The 24,758-nt window shown below is 40.3% G+C and overlaps 1 protein-coding gene across 4 annotated transcripts in view; it reads left to right on the forward strand.

Annotated features, from left to right (window-relative positions):
• Positions 1 to 24,758, forward strand: part of MAP3K21 (mitogen-activated protein kinase kinase kinase 21) — a 60,916-nt gene that overhangs the window by 22,753 nt on the left and 13,405 nt on the right. For all 4 annotated transcript variants that reach the window (XM_038397847.2, XM_038397848.2, XM_038397850.2 and 1 more), the window contains exons 2-5: positions 1,038 to 1,218; positions 16,030 to 16,178; positions 17,010 to 17,185; positions 22,551 to 22,791. In XM_038397847.2, coding sequence (XP_038253775.1) covers positions 1,038 to 1,218; positions 16,030 to 16,178; positions 17,010 to 17,185; positions 22,551 to 22,791 — 747 coding nt within the window. The remainder of the gene's footprint in view (positions 1 to 1,037; positions 1,219 to 16,029; positions 16,179 to 17,009; positions 17,186 to 22,550; positions 22,792 to 24,758) is intronic.

Genomic DNA, 24,758 nt, shown 5'->3' on the forward strand with positions numbered 1-24,758 from the left:
TTGTAGAATGAAACTTGGCCATATTCCAGTTATTAACTTGTGCAAGATTCACTGTTTTTAGTTTCAGTCACACTGACTGACGAGGAATTTCAGGAATTCTACTGAACTCATTTGAAATGTAACTGAAAACAATAGGCCTTTCATTCAAATCTAAAGGACTAACACTCATAATTATTTTAACTTGGTTCTCTTAATACTAATTATTGAGATCTTAGCCTATACATACATGTTAGCCTTAGTATCTCCTCTAGAGTATAGGTGAGAGGCTTTTAGGAAGTGACCTATTTGCTTCAGTATTTTACCTCTAAGTTTTAAGATAGAATTCTGAAATATCAGTAACAACTTTTTATTTTACTGCCCCCAACTAAAACAGTGATCAGTTAATTCAAATGCAAGGTCATCAGTTCAAATTATGAGAAATTTGTTTCATCAAGAAAGCAAGATAATTCTTCATTTACAATTTAGTTGGTTACCTTGTTGTTTTGTGCTTTGCAGCTTATATTGCTAGAAAACACTTATGCACTAATTATTCTTATCTGTAACTTAACCTTTGATCTGTATGCCATAAATGCTAAAATAACAGTTGCTGTTGTGGGCAGGGATTGTGGGAACTGGACATTGAATAAAAATTTTGTGATGAGCAAGCTCAGAAGAGGATATGATTCATTGTGGTAGTGATCTGGATCTTCCATTGTGAGTTAGAATACATGATCAATCACACTTTTCTCTCTGCCTCTTTTTAATAAAGGAAGCTATCATTCCAAATCTGTTAATACAACACTATAGCTAAGATTTTAAATACAAGTCAAGAAGTTCTAAGTGAAACATGCACTGTATGCTGTAGATTAAACTGGTAATTCATAGGTTCAAGGTTACAGTGGCTATAGCAATCAAAACTCAAAATTACTCACTTCTGGTCACTTAAAATATTAACTACAACATTGCGTTAATATAACCTTTGTATTTAAAATGTTACAGTGTAAACCTGTATTTTGCTAAATGAGACATTCTCAAATTCAAACTTTGTTTTTCTGCAGTTTTGTTACTTCAGAAGATAGAACATGATGACATTTGTAATAAAACTTTGAAGATTACGGACTTTGGCCTGGCTAGAGAATGGCATAGAACAACCAAAATGAGTGCAGCAGGTACCTATGCATGGATGGCACCTGAAGTTATCAAGTCCTCCATGTTTTCTAAAGGAAGTGATATCTGGAGGTGAGTGATTTGTCCCATTTAAGACTGCTTGATAGCTAAGTTCCTCATCCTGAGAATCTTGAAAGAAAAATGAATATTTGAGGAAATCCTCTGTGTTGAAATTGTTCTGTCTGTTTTAATGGTTTACTGATGGTGTTGGTCTGAGAGCGTGGAAGAAATTTACCACTTGCCAAGTAAAATTCTCATATTTCAAAATATACCTTGGTTTGGCTACCTATGAATGCTCATATCTTAACTACCTACAGTAGGTGTCCCCACAAATCGACTTTCTGTCCCAAGAGAAGATTGACTGACTGAATCATTCTTATAATCAGGGAAGAAAGTGGCCTTTTAAAAGAAAACATTTCAATAGGAGCAGCCCTTCAGTTAGTCTGTTGAAGATCTTACATGTTTTACTTGGGAGACAAAGGGCTCTTATTTGTGTTACATTAATGCATGCACTGCCTGTTAATAGCATATTTATTTTCTACTCGCTGAAAAGTCTCATAATTAATACAGCAAATGAGACTAATTTATGATTATTTTATAGTAAACAGGATTGATTAAAAATCAGTGACTTTTAAAAGAAAATGGATGTTTTTATTTAAATTTAAATTAAATATACTTTATTTTTTAAAAATAAACTGATTTAAAATTAAATTTTGAATTGTCAACCCATCTTTAAGTACTAAGCTTACTACAATCAATTAATCATTACAATTAAACACAGAAATAATGTTAAGCAGTACATTTTCAGTCAGAGTTTCCACTGAACTGGTGGAAGTCACTGGCTAAGTACCTGGAACCATAGTTTGTTGACATGCTAAACCAGATTTTAACAGCAGTATACTCTTCTGCAGCTACAGAGGAATATCTTCTTTCTGTTTGTTGAACTGAAGTAGTTCAATAAATAATTCTTTCAAAGTTAAGAAAGCAATTGGGAGTTAAAAAAGCAAGAAAGCTTGTTTTTGCTCTTCCAATTTAGGAATGAAAACTAGGTGCAAGGATGATGCATACTAGTTCTGAAATCTTGAAGGATATAGCAACCAGAAACAATCTAGTTCAATTCATTAGCTACAGATAATATTTCCTTTGTTTACTAAGTCAGTTAATTTTTAAGTGCAAAACAAGTTTAAACTTTTTGATTTTTTTCTTATTATCTAGCACATTTAAGGTAATTTTTTTTAAATTTTTTTAAAATACCTTTTTTGGTGCATTTTAATTGAGTTTGACTATCCATCCAAGTAGAGCCTGAGACAAATCACAAGTAAAAAAAAAAAATCCTTTAGTCAATAAGAAATGGATCGTAAAAATTAAAAATCTGACTGACTAAATGTAAATTAGGCTATATAATCGCTTAAGTAAATGTGTGTAGTTAGTTATAGTGCATCTTCCTGATTAGCAAAAAATACAAAATTTAGTGTAAAGGCTGCATTTAATTGCAAATAACATGTTTTAATCCTATAAATGTGTACTGAATGTATTTCCATTAATCAGGATGGAGTTGGAGATGCAGTCAGTATAAATTAAAACTGTATTTCTACTTTATCTTTTCCGGTGGGACTCCTTATTTTAAATTCATGGATACTTCTTATTTAATAAGGACATTCAGGATACTTCATGTAAACCACAGGACTTTGCATATCAATGAGGTTTTTGAATGAGACAGTTAAGTCTCTTCAGTGTCGGACGATAAAATCATTTTAAATCATTTGTGTGGAAAAGTAAGTTATATTGTGAAAAGCAATCATTGTGAAATGGGCTTTTACAGTTCCTGTGCTCTACCCTGCAAAGCTCCTGTTTGTCTGTCTTCCAAATTTGTAGTTATCAGGAGGAACCAAAACATATGAGGCTGTGTAAATGGCAATTTGGGGAGGAGGGAGGCTTTAGCTCCCTAATCTATTGTCTGATATAATCTTATGCATGTTTTTTTTAAACTAATATAGAGTCCTAGTTTGTGGGTTTTTTTGTTTTGTTTTTGTTAAAGAAGTGTCTCACTGCTATTCTGCATTATGAAGTAATGCTTTTGGTATGTTCAGGTTAGTTCTGTAGACTTCACCACTTCTTTGTGATACACCTTTTACCCATCTTAAGCTTGAAACTAATTCCTCAGTATATTGAGTGCTTTATATCCGTTTCAGGTGATGTCCATTAGAGAAGAGGCATTTATTTTTTGTTTGGGTAGGGTGGAGGATGGATGAAGGTATTTCCCTAACCAGCTTTGTTCCATGCTTAATTACAGGTCAAGTCTTGTTGCTGTGATTTTAGGTATCTGAAAGGGGTATGCTTTGGTGCAATTGTTATATTCTACTGCAACATTAGTTTACATTTTTGGAATCTACAGTATTTCTCTTCTTCACCTTCTCTTCTGCCCGCCTCTCTTGTAAAAATGTAAGTATTTAGTTCAATGATGAGTTTTAACAGGAGAGGTTTTTAATTAGTAAGTCTTGCATTGTGCAGTTTGGTTTAGGCCTTCTTGGTTTCCAAATATTGTATTTTTGTTGATCTTTACTCTTGCTTTAAATAATAGGAAGATGGATAAAATAGATTGTAAAATATAGTCACGCAGTAATTGGGCATTGCTTCTTAAAAACATGTTCTGGGTGCAGATCTTGGCAAGGATTTCCATACAACATGTTGGGTAGAATTCTGTGCAGAATATCTAAATTGTGACTGATTTCCTTTTTAGAATGTTCTCACCTTAAACTGCAATACCTTTAGGGATTCTGCCATACATATACATACCTCAAGTCCAAAAATCCTCAGCAAGACTTTCATAAAAAGTATCAGCAGTAGGCATTGATGAATTTCCTTTTTGTGTTCCAAAATCTAGCAACACTAGGAAGCTCTGCTGGATGAAATTATGTATATGGCTTTGCTTTAGGAGATGAAGCAGAGAATAAAATACATTTTTAAAGAATATTTATTCTCTAAGTTCAAGCAACTACCATTCAGGATGTGTATCAATAGGAAGAAGCTATGCTAGGAATAATAATAATTGAACTGAGTATGCAATGGCTGCTTTGTGTCTTAATACAGCATCCTGAATTTACAGTGTGAAAATCTTGGGTCACCTGAAGGACAGTAAGCTAACAGTTTTCAGATTGAACTGTTAGGCATTACATCTCTGAATTGTATCCTCATATCTTCTTGGCCAAAAGGACATGTAATGGGAGATGGTTCCTGAGTATTTTCTTTAACTTTCTCTTGTAAGTGCCGAGACTCTAGATGCTTAGGCTGAATGTATTTGTGTTTTGGGCTCATAGAATTTACAATGCACAAGTAGCTACTTATGTAGGCAACAGAGAAGAAATCCTTTCACTGTCTGTAGGAACAATTTATGTAACAGTACTTCTCAAAAACCCAAGCATGGCTTTACTATGTGTGTATGAGGTTTCTTATTTTGTTTTTTTTTTGTTTGCTCCTGGTACAGTTCTTGGGCTAAACATCCAAGCCTTTTTCCAGGTTGTTGTTTTTTTTTTTTTTATAAAGGAGAGGGGACATTCTCATCTTGTTAGTATTTTGGTTTGCTAAAGTTCCACATCCATTTTGACCAGATGGAAAACTAAGTAGTATTTAGAGACTTTGAATTCTGAAGATAATTGAACCTAATCAGTACAATGAAGAATTTATTTAGGGAAGGTTTCTTGTCTCTTTAGCCACTGTTTGCTGAACTTTGGTTAAAGTTCTCAGGAGAAATAATTATATTTTTGATATAGCTTGAGTGGGAGACTAATTGAAATCATCTTTAAAAGAGCAATCTATGACCTTACCAGAAGAACATGAGACTTCTCTGTTTGCTTAGAGTTGGACTTAAAAGCAAGAGATGCAGAGGTTCACTAGAGTTCCTATTCGTGCTCAAAGTTCAGAACTCATGAGGGATTTCTGTACACAATACTTCAAAATTCTGCAAATTTTATTTGTCAATAAATAAATGGGGAGGCTCCAGCATGGCAATGGCTGCATGAAGGTAGGAGACGACCCTGCAATACCCTCTCCTTCCCCCCTCCCGACACAAATTCGGTAGCAAGGCTGCACCCAACCCTGACACAGCGCCAGGGCCAGGCCTGCCCTAGAGGTCAGTGTTCCAAGGATGCGGGGGAGGAGGGAATTGCAGGGTGATCTTCCCACCTCCATGCAGCCAGTAATCTGCGCTCCCCGCTGCCATGCGGGAGCCTCCACATTTATTTATTGAATAATAAAATTTGCAGAATTTTAAAATATCGTGCACAGAATTTTTTTTTATTTTATTTTATTGATGCAGAATTCCCTCAGGAGTAGCAAGTGAAGCAACTCACCATGGTTAGCAGCCCTGTGCCAGGCACACCAGCTGTGGGCAAGGGAAGGCTCAGGATCCAAGTGTGGACAGGCTTACTGTGTGTGAGATCCAGGTATGGGGTGAGAGGGTTCCATGTGGGGCATTCTGGGTGCAGGTGGCTCAGTGTGGGGAATCTGGATGCACAGGGGCTCATTGAGAAGGTTCTGGGTGCAGGGGTAATGAGCAACTGCAGGGGAGTCCAGGTGAAGATGGTGGAGGCTAGGCAGGGGGGTGTTGGGTGGTGAGCGGATGGGGCTCCATGGGACGGGGGAGAGAGTCTGGGTGCTGGGGGAGTGGGGCTTGGTGGGATGAGGTCCTGGGTGCAACTGGTTGGGGCTTAGTGTGGTGGAGGTTCAGGTGCATAGGGGGTGGGGCTTGTCATGGTGAGGGTTTGAGTGCAGGGTGCTCTGGGGGGATGGTCTGAGTATAGGGGTCAGGGTCCGGATGCAGGAGAGTAGGGCTTGGCAGGGCATGGTCTGGGTATAGGGGTGGGGTTCAGCAGTGGGGAGGCCTGGATATGGGAGGGTCCAGATGACCAGGGATTGGGCAGATGTGGGAGCAGCTCCCCCACACAATGACCTCTTCCTCTGCAGCTGAGGAGCAATGGGGGCAAGAAGTGAGGTGGAGGTATGGAGTCAGGGGAGGTTTTTGGTGGTGAGTCTGACCCACACCTGGCCCACTTTGTGCACGAGAAGTGCGCCCCTCTTAAATTTTATGACTAGCTGTTGAGCCTGGCACAGGGTAGAGGCCACCGGCAGGGAAGGGGCTGGGGGTGAGCGTGAAGCTCAGCAAGGTGTCTAGGTATGGGGCGGTCCAGCTGCATGGGGGTTGGGCGGACAGGGGGTAGTCTGACCTACACTAATTCTTGCAGTCTGCCCTGAGTTGGCATTCTCAGCGTGGCCCATCCAGGCCCATGATCACACATACTGTATAGAGAGTTTGAATAAGGAGGTAGGTTTTGACTATCAGTATGTGGCAACATGTGTCTTGGTCATCCCAGCTGACACATCCCCACAATTGTCAGACTCCTCTGAAGGAGTAGAGACATGCCATTCACCTAAGATTGCCAGGTGTCCAGTTTTCGACTGGAACACCTGGTCAAAAAGGGACCCAGCGGGTCTGGTCAACGCAGCTGACCGGGCCACTAAAAGTCTGATTGGCCACAGCGGCCGGCATGTACCTTCGACTTGTAAGCACAGGTGTGACCGGGGGCTCTGCGCGCTTCCCCTCATGCTGACTTCACAGCTCTCATTGTCCAGAAACTGCCAATTGGGGGTGGTGCCTGCGGATGGGAGCAGTGCGCAAGGCCCCCTGTCCGCCTCTGTGCTAGGGGCCACGGGGACATGCTGGCTGCTTCCAGGAGCTGCCTTAGATAAGCGTTGCCAGGAGCCTGGACCCCCTCTCAAATGGCTACATTTATCAAAAATTGTGTTAGATATAGAAAACATTTGTTGTGATTAGTGATGTCTTTTTTTTCTCATTACACAACAAAAAGAACAAGAAGACACTACCTGTGCACAGTTGACTGCCACCTAATCATGTTTGTTAACTATATGCAAACATTCAAGGTCTTAGTTTAATGAATACTGATGTTCGGAGTGGTTTCTTAAAACATAGAAAACAGTGAGCACCACTAGAGTGCTCACAAACTACTTAAATGACTGCTACCCTATTTCTATATATTACAGTTAGTTGAACCAGCTAGTGTCTTCATTGTTGCTGTGAGATTCATGCAGCAGGAATGTGACTTGGTCCACGGCAGTGGAATGTAGAGAACTCTATTTGCGGCTAAAATGTCTACACCTCCTTTCCTTTTTAATCGCAAAGTTACATCATAGAAATGCCACTCATGAAATTGGCCAAGTTTGTGAAAATATATAAAGTGGCATCTAGTGTTGTATGTTATCCCAAAATGGTTCCTGGCGTTGTATGTTATCTCTGCAACTTTGTACCTATAATGACAACACTTTTGCTATAACGAAGTCTACTATTTATGTAAATAATGTTGATTCTGTTGAACTAAGCAATATTTGAAATTTTATTTTAAATATTAATTATTAATTAATTTATTTATTTTAAATATTAATGGTTTATTCCAGTTACATAGAAAAGAGCTAGAGAGAAGGCAGATGAAGGATTTTTCTAGGATAGGAACATATCATTTTGTCTGAATAGTCAGTGAATGGTATCTGAAAGAGGCAGGTCACCACATTGAGATGCTTCCACCAAAATGCATCTTGGTTTCTTTGAACTTATTTGCTATCATGCACAGAAATTTCTGGAAATAGCCAAGCGTCATATTTTTTAATCCTTTTGTGATCAGACTTAACTGCAAGTGTAGTGAGTAATGATTCACCATTAATGAAATGAAGTATACTTGATTGCATTTGTTTGCTTTGGCTTTGAAACTGTAAAATAAGTAAAGAAGTTGCTATTTATAAAAATAAAAAATTGCACAATTGTTGCTGTTGGTGCTGATCACTGGTGACATCTGTATTTAAGCATTCCCAAGGATTTGTATAAGACTTTGTTTTGCACAGAAGGGAAGCTTCTGCATGAATTTCCTCATAGTATTGCTGCATAATTTGGTGCTGTCTCTCTGCATAAAGAGGTTTTTATGGTTTGTAATCCTGATCCAACCAACCACTGCACCAAACCCCCCATGTGGGGGAGGAAATTTTGATAAAGGGGTGTGTACAGAAAGGCCAAGAACAGAGTTTCATAGATTCAAAGATTTGCAGGCCAAAGGAGACCATTAGACATCTAGTCTGACCTCCTGTATATCACCACAGAATATCATCCATTGACCCCTGTATTGAGCTCAGTAACAACTTCTATTTAACTAAAATATATCTTCTAGAATAGCATCCACTCTTGATTTGATGACCTCAAGAGATGGAGAATCTATCACTTCCTTTGGTAGTTTGTTCTGGCAGTAAACACAGTCTCTGTTAAATAAATAAAAATAATTTCTCACTTGATTTTGTCCGTCTTCAGCTTCTAGACATTTGTTCTTGTTTGGTCTTTCCCCACGAAATTAAAGTAGTACCCAGTGTTTTGTCCACCTGAAGGTATTTATACGTCATAATCAAGTCACATCTCAGTTTTCTTTGATAAATTAATAGATTGACTTCTTTAATACTCTCACCATAAGATATTTTCTCCAACCCTTCAACCATTTTTGTGGCTCTTTTCTATGCCTGCTCCAATTTTTCAATTTTCTTTTTAAAATGTGGACACCAGAACTGGATGCAGTATTCTAGTATTGGTCTCACCAGTGTCATAAGCAGAAGTAAAATCACCTCCCTACACCTACTCATAACTCACGTTTATATATCCAAGGGTTACAAGGGTTACCTTTTTGCCATAGCATCACAGTGGGAGCTCATGTTCAGTTTTTTTTGTCGCCTTCATTATTTATTTGGATGACGGAGCAGAGAGTATGCTTATAACATTTACAGATTGGCACCAAGCTGAGAGGGGTTGCAAGCAGTTTGGAGGACAAGATTAGAATTCAAAATGATCTTGGCAAATTGGAGAATTGGTGTAAAATCAACAAGATGAAATTTAATAAAGACCAGTCCAAAGTACTACATTTAGAAAGGAAAAATCAAATGCACAAATACAAAATGGTTAATAACTGGCTATGCCGTGGTACTCCAGAAAAAGATCTCGGGTTTATTGTGTATCACAGTTTGAATATATGTCAACAATGTGATGCAGTGGCCAAAAAAGCTAACCGTTCTGGGGTATTACCAGGAGTATGTAAGACATGGGAGGTAACAGTTTCACTCTGCTCAGCACTGGTATCCCAGGTGGAGTACTTTGTCCAGTTCTGGGTACCACACAGTGTGAAGGACGTGGACAAATGAGAGAGAGTCCAGAAGAGAAAACAAAATGATAAAAGGTTTAAAATACCTGAGCTATGAAGAAAGGTTTAAAAAAAAATTGTCATGTTTAGTCTTGAGAAAAGAGGACTGAGGGGGGACTTGATAAGACTTCAAATATATGTTAAGGGCAGTAATAAAGAGGACTGTGACTAATTGTGCTCCAAGTCCACTGAAGGTAAAACAAGAAGTAATGGGCTTAATCTGCAGCAAGGGATATTTCAGGTAGATATTAGAAAGTGTTCCTTAAGTATATGGATAGTTAAATTCCAAGGGAGGCTGTGAAATCTGCATTGTTTGAGGTTTTTAGGAACAAGTTGGACAAACACTTGTGAGGGATAATCTAGGGCAGCGGTCTCCAAACTTTTTGGCTCGCGCACCCCCAGGGTGAAGACTGGAAGGCCTGCCGCAGGTGTGCCGCCGCCAGAAGAAGACGGGAAGGCCTGTTGCAGGCTCGCCGCCAGAGTGGAACGTCAGCCATAGACGTGTAGAGCTATTGCCGAAGAAACAAAACGGTGGAGTGCCATCCGGCAGAACACCTGCTGATGCACACCCCCTGAGATCATCTCGTGCACCCCCTGGGGTGCGTGCACCCCAGTTTGGAGACCACGGATCTAAGGGTATACTTGGTTCTGCCTCAGCATGGGGAGATGGTCTGGATAACTTTGAGAAGTTCCTTCCAGCCCTACGTTTCTCTGATGCTTAAATCCTTTTCAGAGTCACTTCTTTCCAGGACACAGTCCTACATTTAGTAGGTATCGCCTCCATTCATTGTTCCTAGAGGTATTAAAACACATTTTGCTTGAATACAGATCTCTCTGGGGGACTGCTCTGTCCTCATAATATTTACCACTCCACCAATCTTTTGTCATCTGAAATTTTATCAGTAATAATTTTAATTTACTTCCCATCAATTGGTGAAAATATTCAATAGTGTTGGGCTACTATTGCTCCCTGCAGAAGCCCACTAGAAACACCCACGTTCAGTGATGACTCCCTATCGACGGCTTCTGGCTGAGACTTCCCCATTAGCCGTTTCTTAATCCATATAACTTGCTTTATTGATTTTCGGTGGGGGGGTTGTTGTTTTTTTAAAGCACTATACAATATCAGTCTGTCATGCTGTACTAAGTCAAAGTCTATTGACTCTACAGATGTTCTTATACTGCTCTCATCATCTGGTATCTGAGCACCTTCCAGTAGTTCATCAAGCAGCGTGACTACACATCTGTCATATGGTGTTTGTCCTTTCATCCTCTTCCTAGGAAAAGAAGCATGTGCAATTGAGTTTCTTATTTTTGCAGGAATTTAGGTTTGTTTTTAATTATTAACTATACAAGTTTCTACGTATGTGTTAGAGAAGGCAAGGTAAAAGAAATTAGTCTTGCACTTGGAGCAGACAGTGGCAAGGTTTATGATGCATTTTCGTTCCTGGGAGAGTTCATCCCACAGTCTGGGACTGGCCCACAAGAAAGTTCCTTCTACTACACAAACAAACTTTACCCTTATTATAGAGAGTTTCACTGTTCCTGAGGAGCAGAATTGTTGACTATGGTCTTTGTTCTGGAGTTTAGGAAATCTTTTAGATTTCCTGGGACCAGTCCATTGAGCACCTTGAACTCTATTCTGAATTCTATGGGAAACCAGTGGAAGACAGATGTGGTGTATTAGCAGATGAATATGTTGCTGAGGAGAGGTTGTGCAGTGTTCTGTACTAGTTGGAGTATCCTAAATGCTGAAGGCTTTGTGGCCAGGAAACTGCACTGCTATAGTTCAGCCTGAGAGTGCTTCTACATAAATAGGTGCCTCTATATAAATCCCTGGTAGGTCCACATCTTGAATAACGCATGCAGATCTGATCGCCCTGTCTCAAAAAAGATGGAATTGGAAAAGGTACAGAAAAGGGCAACAGAAATTATTAGGGGTATGAAACAGCTTCCATATGAGTAGAAAGTAATAAGACAGAGACTTTTCAGCTTGGAAAATACGACTAGGGCGGGATATGATAGAGGTCTATAAAATCATGACTTGTGTTACGAAAGGAAGTGGTGTTTGTTCCTTCTCGTAATACAAGAATTAGGGGTCACCAAATGAAATTAATAGGCAACAGGTTTAAAACAAACAAAAGAAAGTATTTCTTCACACAATGCACAGTCAATCTGGAACTCTGTGCCAGAGGATGTTGTGAAGGCCAAGACTATTACAGGGTTGATAAACTAAACAGTAATAAGTCTCCAGGACCTGAGGGTATTCACCCAAGAGTTTTGAAGGAACTCAAATGTGAAATTGCAGGACTACTAACTGTCATCTGTAACCTGTCATTTTAAATCAGCTTCTGTACCAAATGACTGGAGGATAGCTAATGTGATACCAATTTTTTAAAAGGGCTCCAGAGGTGACCCTGGCAACTACTGGCCAGTAAGCCTCATTTCAGTACCAGGCAAATTGGTTGAAACTATTGTAAAGAACAAAATTGTCAGGCACATAGACTAACATAATTTGTTGAGAAATGGTCAACATGATTTTTGTAAAGGGAAGTCATGCCTCACCAATCTACTAGAATTCTTTGAGGGAGGTCAACAGGCATGTGGACAAGGGGGATCTATTGGATATAGTGTATTTAGATTTTCAGAAAGCCTTTGACAAGGTCCCTCACCAAAGGCTCTTAAGCAAAATAAGCAGTCATGGGATAAGAGGGAAGGTTCTCTCATGGATTGGTAACTGGTTAAAAGATAGGAAACAAAGGGTAGGAATAAATGGTCAGTTTTCAGAATGGACAGAGGTAAATAGTGGTGTACCCCAGGGATCTGTACTGGGCCCAGTCCTATTTAACATATTCATAAACGATGTGGAAAAAGAGGTGGCAAAATTTGCAGATGATACAAAACTACTCAAGATAATTAAGTCCCAGGCAGACTGTGAAGAGCTACAAAAGGATCTCACAAAACTGCGTGACTGGGCAGCAAAATGGCAGATGAAATTCAGTGTTGATAAATGCAAAACATAATCCTAATTATACATATACAATGATGGGGTCTAAATTAGCTGTTACAATTCAAGAAAGATCTTGGAGTCATTGTGGATGGTTCTCTGAAATCATCCACCCAATGTGCAGTGGCAAAAAAGCGAACAGAATGTTGGGAACCATCAAGAAAGGGATAGATAATAAGACAGAAAATATCATGTAGCCTCTATATAAATCCATGGTATGCCCACACCTTGAATACTGTGTGCAGATGTGGTCGCCCCATTTCAAAAAAGATATATTGGCATTGGAAAAGGTTCAGAAAACAGCAACAAAAATGATTAGGGGTATAGAACAGCTTCTGTATGAGCAGAGATTAATAAGACTGGGACTTTTCAGCTTGGAAAAGAGGTGACTAAGGAGGGATATGATAGAGGTCTATAAAATCATGACTGATGTGGAGAAAGTAAATAAGGAAGTGTTATTTACTCCGCCTCATAATACAAGAACAAGGGGCCACTAAATGAAATTAATACATAGCAGGTTTAAAACAAACACAGGGAAGTATTTTTTTTCCCTCAACACATTGTCAACCTCTGGAACTCCTTGCCAGAGGGTGTTGTGAAGGCCAATACTATAACGGGGTTCAAAAGGGAGCTACCTAGATAGGTCCATCAATGGCTATTAGCCAGGATGGGCAGGAATGGTGTCCCTAGCCTCTGTTTGCCAGTACCTGGGAATGGGTGACAGGGGATGGATCACTTGATGATAATCTGTCTCTATTCATTCCCTCCGAAGGACCTGGTATTGGCCACTGTTGGAAGATAGGTTTCAGAGTAGCAGCCATGTTAGTCTGTATTCGCAAAAAGAAAAGGAGTACTTGTGGCACCTTAGAGATTAACAAATTTATTTGAGCATAAGCTTTCGTGAGCTACAGCTCACTTCATCGGATGCATCCGATGAAGTGAGCTGTAGCTCACGAAAGCTTATGCTCAAATAAATTTGTTAATCTCTAAGGTGCCACAAGTACTCCTTTTCTTGTTGGAAGACAGTATACTGGGTTAGATGGATCTTTTAGTCTAACCAATATGGCTGTTCTTATGCGTATAGCCAGACCTAAAACTGGACTCAGGCTCCCTGGTCCAGTTTGCCACTCCTGTTCACCTGGCGGTTGTCTTATATACTAAGCCTCACTGCTCAGCTCCCTCCCTCGCAAACTTAGTGGGAATAGCTATGCAGAAACTTCAAATGCTGGTTCTGTTCAAAGCCTCAAGTGTCCCAGCAACAAGGCCCTTAATGAAACGCAGAGACCTGTCTCACCTGGCCAAGTCGGGGGTCCGCAGCCCAGCCACACAACACTCACAGAGAATGAACAAATCAACAGCTTCACCTTCTGAAATTCCCATTAGCTGCTGCTCTTGCCCTGGTAAAGGCTGTATGTGTGTTAGGGGGAGGAATGGTGACACAGGTCACAATTTTTCACAAAGAAAAAGTTTCAATTCAGGGAGTTCCATGCCTCAGCTACATCAGAACATTTTAACAGTGGTGGGGAAATGTCACCTGAGGTGAGATATATAGTGTTGTTGTAGCCATGTTGGTCCCAGGGTATTAGAGAGACAAGGTGGGTGAGATAATGTCTTTTAGTAGATCAACTTCTATTGGCAAGAGAGGCAAGCTTTTGAGCTTACATAGAGCTCTTCCAGACCTGAGGAAGAGCTCTATATGTAAGCTCAAAAGCTTGTCTCTCTTGCCAACAGAAGTTGGTCTACTAAAAGACATCTCACCCACCTTTAGGTGAGAATTTTTTTTTTTTTTAATATTATCATATTGCCTGTCAAACCCTGGCTCCTTATACAAATTCCATATTCTAAGTGGAAGTGGGTAGGGGACCGAAGCTCAGGAATGAAGCTTTGGGTCAGAAACCAGCATATCCCAGCTCCTTTCAGAACAGTCTGACTGTTGCCAAAATGTGTCCCTTGAGGTGACTTGGAACCTGTTTTGTCATACACGGCTAATCAAAACTCAGTTCCTTATTCAAATTCCATATATAATATGGAAGAGAGGTGGAGGTCTGGAATTCATCAGCATATTGCGAAGGAACAAAGATTTGGGTTGGCAAGTGTCATGTCCCAGCTCCTTCAGAACAATCTGATGTTTGTGGGGACATATCTCTTGGGGATGATCTGAGACACATTTCTCATACAGCTAGTCAAATCCCAATTCCTTATTTGAGGGCCATGGGGAAAAAAATGAAAGTGAGGTGTGTGATATGTGGCAGCATATTGCACAGGAATTACGCTTCAGGTCAGGGTAGCATGCCCCAGCTACTTCAGACAGTCATAGGCGCATATCACTTGGGGTGACCTGGTATATTGTTATGTACCAGCCAGTCAAAACCCAACTCCTTACTTGATTATTTAATTAGTAAATAAGTAGGTAGTAATTTAAACTTTTATTACTTTCAGTCACATGAATTTGATGAAATTTCTAAAAATTTAATCCTACATTGATGTATTTTTAAATAATTTTGGCCTTTGAATAAGGAACTGGGAACTACAAATAAGGAACCAACTTGAGCCTCGTTACCTTATCCTCTCCTAAGTAAAGCCACCCCAAAAAAAAGTTGTGGAACGAACATGACATTTGCGGTCATCATATTGTTCACTCTGCTTGTATGTGATAGCTCTTTCTCCAACTTGTGTCTGTCTTTTCTGTTTTAGATTGTAAGCTCCTCAGGGCAGCGACCATGTACTTCTTTGTACAGTGCCTAATGCAATAGGACTCTACTCTGGTAGTGCCTATAGGCCAGCCAGTATTAAACATGCTCAATACAAGAGAGATTTACTGGAGGTCGGAGAAGTAAAGTGAGTGAAATCATTTTAATTTTAGGGTGGAGTTTGTATCAGAATTTCTTTTGGCTAATCTAATTAGCCATGTCAGGTATATTGGTCCCTGACACACAATCAAGAGAGGGAACTTTTAGGAAACATTTAGGAAATGTTTTCTCCCTTGCTTTTAACAGTAGGCAATATTTTCCCTTGCCCAGCCTGGCAAAATGAAATTATGTAATGGCTCAATCCTGTTGTACATTTTATGAAAGGGAAAAAAAGTTAGGGGCTCATTCTGCAGTATGCTGTAGGGATGCAGAAACTTCAGTTCTCAAATGAAGCTGCTTTTAATTCAAAAAACAAAATGGTGTCCAATGGGATAAATTGTCCAGGGATCAGTTTGATACTTCATTGTTTGAAGTAGAACTCTTTAGTTCTCATCTGTTCTTTGTGCTTAATCTCTTCCTTTTCCATCAAGGTTTACATGGTGGTGGCATCTGATTAAAAAATTGACTGGAACCAAAATCTTTTTTTTAATAGTTTTGTTTTTGTTCTTTTTTCTGGCAGCAAAGTGACAGTGATTTAGGTAGGATATGGTTACAACAGCCCATCCATTTCACCAGCATATCCAGCTTTACTAATTGCTATCAGAGAGAAGATAACAAGTGAGGAGGAATAGTCCCCTGAAGATTTTGACAAATGATAGTGGAGAGAGAGACTATCCTCTCTCTGTGGGACTACATACTGGACAGAGTACTGACTTGTTTGTCCCTGAGTAAACCATGTGTTGGTATTCAGAAGATAAACTTAACTATTTAAAAATTTGCTTTATAGTTACGGAGTGTTGCTGTGGGAACTGCTTACAGGAGAAGTTCCTTACCGTGGCATTGATGGTCTTGCTGTGGCTTATGGAGTAGCTGTCAATAAGCTTACCTTGCCCATTCCATCCACCTGTCCTGAACCATTTGCTAAACTAATGAAAGGTACCTGTGCTGCTTCTCTCTACTTATCCTAGAAGTAAATGTGTTTTAATATCTATGCTTTTCTTATGATTTATAATAATTACACAACTCAAACACTTCATTTGGTACTATGCTAACTCCGTATGATGTAGTGGTTTTTCCTTTCTTGGCAATCCAGTACTAAGACATTTTTAACCCATTTGAGTAAGCCATGCAACACTACAATATACCATATCGTTTTTAAAGATGCATCTCCACCTTAAGCAGTGGTTGAATTATTTCTTCTGTATTCTTTGTATTCTTCTGGTTTGTTTTCTTTTCTTCTATAATTAACTAGATACAATGTCCACCAAATATAGACTGCACAAGAGGTAAAATACAAAATCAAGATGATTGAACTCTTGCGGGGAGGGGAAATTGCTAGCTGTTACCTCATAGTCTTTTTCACTTCCATAGGTTCTGCTGGGCTTCTCTCTCCTTCTCCACAGAGAGACTGAGGGACCCTGACAACTGTGCATTAATGCTACAGTGTCCATATGGAGTTCTTTGAGTTTTTTGATTAGCTCAATAAGCTTAACTACTCTGTTCTGGCAGTTCTGCTGCTTCACATCCTGAAAATAGAGGTTATGTTGGAAAAATCTGACTTCTCATAACCTTTTAAAAACCTTGATGTACTTGTAGGTAAGCATGCCCTATACCAGCAATGATAAAACTAGGCAATACTAAGGGCGGGGAATAATCATTAGAACTTTGAAGTATAAATAACAAATATTTTGAAATTCATGCATTGTGTAAATAATCCCCCTAAGATTCTATCAATAGTGGAACTGATGGGATTTTGATGAATTTTAGAATGCTGGGAGCAGGATCCTCATATCCGACCATCGTTTGCCTTAATTCTTGAACAGCTTACTGCCATTGAGGAGGCAGTTATGACTGAGATGCCTCAAGAATCTTTCCACTCCATGCAAGACGACTGGAAATTGGAAATTCAGCAGATATTCAGTGAACTAAGGACCAAGGAAAAAGTGAGTGAATTTTTCTATCTGCAAACGCAGTAATTTTAACAAGGGAATAGGACAATTGAGGAGCTACTATTTTTTAAAGAAGTAGATGGATTTGGAATTCCTGTTAGTATTCCAAAATATTAGAAGTGTGAATTCATTGTAGGGACAGACCTAGGTTTTTTTTTCATAAGTAAACTCCAAATTAATTTTGAGTTTTAATTGTCCTTGGTGGAAGATGTGGCCGCCTTCTTAAATTTCGTAAATTTTTATCTCACACATATTCTAAATTATAATTACTGAAATATGTAAATCTTCTGGAAGAGGTTTGAAGACCTGTTAACTATCACCCAATTCATCTCAAGTTTCAAATACTCTTACTTTCCCCTTCTTCTCCTAATTTCAAAAATAAAGTAACTGTATAAGATGCTCAAATAAATTTGTTAGTCTCTAAGGTGCCATAAGTACTCCTTTTTCTTTTTGCGAATACAGACTAACACGGCTGCTACTCTGAAACCTGTATAAGAACATAATTCTGGAGAGGGAACAGTGGCATACTTATGTATTGATGAATGTTCTTTTCTTTTGAAGTTTGCATGCAACATGGTCAAAGAGAGCTCTCTAAAAAAATTTAAGCATGATTAAACTTCTTGCTGGTGTTAGTTATAGCGATTTTATCTCATGCAGTAGGACTGCGGTGGGTCTTTAGAGAGGTACAAGCCCTCTACTCCCCACCAAAACCAAATCAAACAAAAATACTCCAGTTTATATGCAGTTATTTTTCTGTACTTTTGAAAGACAGAACTAGACATGTGAAAGTGATGATGATTATGCGTTCGTTGGTCCTAAAAAGTAGATCAGTTTCTGGAACACACAGGCCCTGAAGGAGTAAGGTGGGTTTTTTTAAAGAATACATTTAAATGTTAAATAAAAAAACAGGAGTACTTGTGGCACCTTAGAGACTAACACATTTATTTGAGCATAAGCTTTCGTGGGCTACAGACTCAATACAGTAATAGTAGGGATGTTCCACTTCTGGGCTGTAGCCCACAAAAGCTTATGCTCAAATAAATGTGTTAGTCTCTAAGGTGCCACAAGTACTCCTGTTGTTTTTGTGGATACAGACTAACTCAGCTGCTACTCTGAAACCTGTCAATTAAAAAAAAAAAAGTTAGATCACAATTGTTTTTGAACATTTATGTTCGAAGGGAAATCTGTAAGGCATGCAAAGAGTGTAGAGGCTGGTACCCATAGGGGAACATGATGCCTTCCAGCACTTCGGAACAACAATCAGAGGGATGGAAAAGTAGTTAAGGATTAAAATCCTGATTGTGGGTTGCAAGTTCAAAAAAAAAGTCTCCTAGTCCTTGATGGATGATATTCTTCATTACAGAATTACTACATGGTACAACAAAACATGGGGATGTTTGTAGTTTAACGCAGGGGTTCTCAACCTTTTTCTTTCTGAGGTCTTCCCCCACCCCCCACATGCTATTAAAACTCCACGGCCCACCTGTGCCAGAATTACTGTTTTTCTGCATATCTAGTAGATTAAAAGACAGGGCATGTGTTAGGGGTAGGAAGCAGGGCAATTACCCGGAGCCCCGTGAACCTAAGTAGCTCGGGCTCCAGCCTCAGCACCGTGCGGTGGGGCTTGGGATCCAGCTTTCTGCCCTGGTCCCCAGCAAATCTAATATTAGCCCTACTCTCTGGTTTATTTTCTTGGATCCCTGGTTGAGAACTGCTGTTCTAAGACTCAATACAGTAATAGCAGGGATGTTCCAGTTCAAGATTGAGGGTGGAACTAAATTAATACAAACCATTGTTTTTACCTTTATCAGTCTATATCAGAGGATCCCAAAATGTGGGGTGCACCCTCCTTGGGGGGCCACAGAGGAAAGTTCGGGGGCATGGCTGGGCCTGGGCCAGCATCCCGGGGGATGGGGAAGGAGTAACAACCGGCCCTGCTACCAGCCGTGAGCCCTGGCTCCCCACCTGGCCCCTGCTGCAGCCCTGCATCTGGCTGCCCCCAGCTGTGGCCCCAGCCATGTCTCTGTCATCTCCCACCACCCTCCCCGCCCGGAGCCATGGCCCTGCTCCTGGCTCCTGCTGGGAGGGGGGGGCATGACCCTGAAAAGTTTGGGGACCACTAGTCTATATAAATGGTAAAGACAAAACAAAAGAGCTTTAGTTTTTACTCCTCCTTTCTCCAGGAAGAATTGTTACTACTATGTTACAGAATAATAGTAAGGTGTATATAGGATATGTCTACGCTGCAGCTGAAGTGAGATGAGCTAGCACACTAAAAATAGCAGTGTGGATATTGCAGGTCAGGTGGCTGCTTGGGTTCTCAAGTCAACCCAACAACCTGGGTCTGAGCTTAGCTGGCTAGCTTGAGTCTCCTCCAGAGAAATCTCATTTCTAGTTTGAATTTGTCTAGTTTCTTTTGCCCTTTGCCTGCTAAATTAATGAGCAGTCTAAAATTCAAAATATCTACTCCATATGGATATGTATAAATAATGATCAAATTGCTTCTCATCTTCTCTTGAATAAAGGAATAGATTGACCTGGTCATAAGGCAGGTTTTACATCATTCTAGTAGCTCAAATCATTCTAGTAGCTCTTCTTTTGAACCCTTTCCAATTTGTCAATAGCCTTTTACAGAGATTCTAAGGACAGAAAGGACCATTGATCTTCTGATTTGACTTCCTGCATAACTCAGGCCATAGGACTTTCCTGAATCTGTGCTAGTGATGATGCTTCCTGAATCTGGTTGTCCAGGAACTGCTCAGCCTCTCTGAGCAGTATCTGTAATTGTTCTTCCAGTCCAACAATCTTTTCTTCTAGCCCAGCCATCAACTTGTACCTCATACATAGGAAGTCTCTTCTGGCTTCAGGCAGGAAAGAAAACCTAGCACATTCATTGCAGGTCACAAGCACTGATCCATTTCTGGCCGTCACAGTATTGAGTGTAAAACTGCACCTATAAAGACGGCCTCTCCTACTCCCTTCAGAACTCCCCAGTTTGCATGCTCAGAAGTTCACCTAACAACTGGCTTTTATAGCAACATTCAGGCCTGGAATACACAGAGGGTAGGGGGTTCGATCTAAGTTACGCAACTTCAGCTACGTGAATAAAGTAGCTGAAGTTGACGTACTTTAGATCTATTCGCCGTGGTGTCTTCACTGCGGTGAGTCGACGGCTCACACTCCCCAGTCGACTCCGCCTGCGCCTCTCGCTCGATGGAGTAACGGGAGAGCGCTCGGCGGTCAATTTATTGCATCTAGACTAGATGCGATAAATCGACCCCCGCTGGATCGATTGCTGCCCATCGATCCTGTGGGTAATGTAGACAAGCCCTCGCTGCTCAGCTTCACCCCTTCGCTAACCAGGAGAGATTATTTGCTCAAAGACTTCAAACACTGGGCTGATCAGAGACCCATGGACCCTAGCCACCTATCGCACTCTGAGACGCAAAGAAAACAGTCCTATTTCAGTTGACCTGCTCCGGAGTCCATAGCTAAACTAAACAACCTTCATGGAAAGCAGACAAACTAAACACACTACTCACCAAGTCCCTTTACCTTCAAGCACAGGGTCTGCAACTATGCCCTCTGAAACTCCCCTGTTTGCTGCTTCTTTTTCCGTTTTTTAAAGTATGGGTGCCAGGACTGGACTCTATTCTATTAATGGCCCCAGTGATAGCCTCAGTTATGCAGTATACAATGGCAATAACACTTTCCTACTTCTATGGTTTGTTCCCTTACTTGTACATCCAAGGATCACAATTTGTTTTTAACCACCGTGTCCCACTGAGAGCGAATGTTCAGTGAGTTAGCCACCATGTCCCCCAAGTTCTTTTCTTAGTCACCACTTCCCAAAATACCATCCCCCACATTCTCTGTGTGACCTGTATTCTTGGTCCCTAGATGAGTGTGACTTTGCATTTAGCTGTGTTAAAGTGAACACAGCTTACCAAGAGATCTGGGGTTCTCAGGACAAAATTTTTGGTGGCCTCAGACTGCTGCCGCTAACTCTTGCTGGTGGCCGCGCTGACAATTTTTCCTAAAATACTTTAGGAAAAACAAATAAATATGCATGTATACACATCCAGATCATTGCAATTTATTTATTGCTAGCTAGTAAGTCTGTTGTGAAATGTGATATTAACAAACATACAAGTATCGCTTTTCACAGCAGCCTTACGTAGCCCTGGCAAGCCTGGGGAGAAATTAAGCCCTGGATGGGCGGTCAGGAGAGGTAGCTGGCGCCGGGGCAATAGGGGGATTGGTGGGGGGCAGGGGTGGCAGCAGGGGGCTGGAGCCTGAAGCCCCGTGGCCGGCGGATGGAGCCCTAAGCTGTGTGGCTGCAGCCTGAGCCCTGCTGCCCTTGGGAAGGTGGGGAACTCACCTGATCCTTCAGTTTTGTGTCCCAGCAGTCTTCAGAGGGGGACAAGGCCCAACCCTTGCTGGTGGCCCCAGCAATCAACACCAGGGTGGCACATCCTGGAGCAACAAGTAGGGGGAATTTTGCCCCTCACCCTCACCCCATCACAGCCCATGAGTCTGTGGCCGCATTTGAGAAATGCTGATCTAGATCGTTCTGTAAATCTGACCTGTCCTTATCATTATTTACCCCTCCTCAAGTGTGCAGACAATACAAAAAGTGGATCAATGATCTGAAAGAAAATATAAGACCATTCCTGGTAAAAATGTTGAAGAGCATTATGCTGAGTGGGACCCTGTTAGAAATGCCCCCACTGGATGGCAGTTCCCCATTTAAAATTAATTTCTGTGATCCTGTTATTAGCCAGTTTTTAACCCATTTAATTTGTGCTTTGTTGACCTTGCATAGTGTTAATAGATAAAGCAGACAAAAATGAGGGGGAGAAGTTCCATCATTTTACAGATGGAAAAAGGAGGCAAAGGAGCTAAGGCCATGTCTAAAGTAGCGAGCTTACAGCAGCACAGATGTACTGATACAGCTGTGCCACTAGAAAAGGAGTACTTGTGGCACCTTAGAGACTAACAAATTTATTAGAGCATAAGCTTTCGTGAGCTACAGCTCACTTCAATATTGCTCGTGTAGCCGCTCTACATACAGCGTATGGTGGTGTTGATGATAGTGCTAACGCTACCCAAGCTTAAATAAACTGTGATTGCAAATAGATGCCTGAAAGAAATTTTTGTATACTTGCTTGCCTGCAGAAAGAGCTGGCTTTTGAAGACCTGATAGCTGTGAATATAATGCGTATTTTTATTACATGTACACAGTGTATCAAGAAAATTCATTAAGGATATATAATTTAATGCTATGTTTTAAATAGACTAATAGCAGAAAGAATTGTATTGTAATTTACCTATATCTATATGTAAATCTCATTCTCAGGAGCTGCGTTCACGCGAAGAAGAGCTGACAAAGGCTGCTCTTCAGCAGAAATCTCAGGAAGAATTACTAAAGCGTCGTGAGCAGCAGTTAGCGGAACGTGAGATTGATGTACTGGAGCGTGAGCTGAATATTTTGATATTCCAGTTAAATCAAGAGAAGCCCAATGTGAAGAAGAGGAAGGGAAAGTTTAAAAGAAGCCGGTTAAAACTTAAAGATGGACATAGAATTAGTTTGCCTTCAGGTTTGAAATTTTTCTCCTCCCATACAAAATCTTCCTTTCACAATTAAATATTCAGATTTAAGTTCCCTGTCTGAAACATTTAGATATTGTATGTTACCCTGAAGATGCCTAATCCACCAGCATGGCAAAAAGTTTATGCAATGGCTATTGATTTTTTTTTTCTTTTAAATGGCCTTTAAGGGATAAAATCGGAACTCTCAAATGTACCAGAGTTTGCAAAATGTTTCTCATTTCAATTGAATAAAGATAAGGGAGAAACTCTTCCCTTCCAAAAACATCTTGTATCTTAGAGGAAGCTGAACTGAATTGGAGCCAGCGGATCATGAGATCTGGCCTAACCTCCAGTAGCTAGTGTTTATATTTCTGTGCACTTCTGTCCCTTCGCTGCCGCCAGTGCCCACCTCCACCCTACATAGCAATCAAATTTTAGGATCACACGCCCTGGATTTTACAAATGAGTTAGAAGAAGGTCCCCCATACCAGCCTGGGAGTAGAGCCCATGTTTCTAATATAGTAGACCCAAGTTTCATTCACTCTGTCACCTTGTCTCTCAGAATGAATAGGCCTGTTGTATGTGCTTTAGCTATCCAGTTTCTAACAGTTAGACAACACTCTCTTCCCAGAGCCAGGAATAGAACCTAGGAGTTGTGATCTTCAGTATTCTGCTTTGTCTAGCAAACAGTTGTTGTATAACCTATTAACAAAGTGTCATCATGTAAATAAGAGGTCTCTGGTGGGGATGAGAAGGGCCACAATTCAAATCCCGCAAATGACCCATGTAGGAGGACTTCATGTTTTCACTTGATTCCCCCCTACTAATTAAAAAAATGTTATTTAATTCGATAAGGAAATATCCTTTAAAGCAGGTTTTATAGTTAAAAGATATGGTACACACGTAGGCCGTGTTTGCAGTTGAGAGGTGTGGGTAAAACTTATTTTTCTACCCTATTCAATTAATGAATTTTACCAAAACTTGTAAACATAGCAGTGATCATCTTTCCCAAATTGTGGGAAACAAATTTGAATCAGTCCTCCTTCCAGAAAGGTCAGTTGTCATAAACTTATTTCAGTACTTAAAAGTACTGGAACTATGCAGTTGATGTAAGGTTTTGTAGAAGGCAAAAGAAAAAGCAACAACTGGGTTGAAGGCAGTATTGTAGATAACTAATTTTCTTAACCTGCTGCCTTGTTGACCACACTTATCTCAGAGTGTTTGACTTGTAAGCACAGTGAGCAGAAAAAAGAGAGTAGGTTTGGTGTGGGGTGTGTGCGCACATGCTGTGTGTAGTGCATAAAAATGTAGTAATAGCTAAAGAGGATGTCACTTCAGGGTCTGTTTTCAGGCTTCATGGGCATGTAACAAAAGGTAACCATCATGGCATCTAAACCTCCAATGGATATATCACCTTGCTGGTTTATCAAGTTGTTGTTTCTACAGGAGTTAATGGCAAAATATCTATTCACTAATGGCATTGTACTAATGGTGTCACTAGATGGCACTGTAGACTTCACAGGACTGTGGGAAGCAGTGGAAAGACATTGTTAGTGATAGTAGAATCCTGCCATTGATTGATTGCATTTTTTTAATGTTGTGTGTGAATTAAGTACTGTATTTGTAAGGGTGCCAGATGGACAGTCCTAGAGACTGGAGTCCTAAGACTATTCCCGTAATAGGTACAGCACATCCAGCACCAATATAGCCTTCACCACAATGCCCTGCCAATATGTCTCAACTGTGACCTATAAAGGTCACTGAAACCAAACAAAATAACTGTTTTTAGCTTTTTGAATCTACTGAGCACCAGCAAGGCTGCAGAGTGGCTTGTAATGTTGACATTTCTTAGTTCAGCTCCCATTGAATCACTAAACTAATTTCACATCACTGCCAAAAGCCCATTAAATGGTTAGAATGAAGCTGTAAAATTCTACTGACATGACTCGAAGTTCAAACCAATAACTGTACCAGT

This window comes from Dermochelys coriacea, chromosome 3 (genome assembly GCF_009764565.3).
Source record: "Dermochelys coriacea isolate rDerCor1 chromosome 3, rDerCor1.pri.v4, whole genome shotgun sequence".
In the NCBI taxonomy this organism is placed as follows: Eukaryota; Metazoa; Chordata; order Testudines; family Dermochelyidae; genus Dermochelys; species Dermochelys coriacea.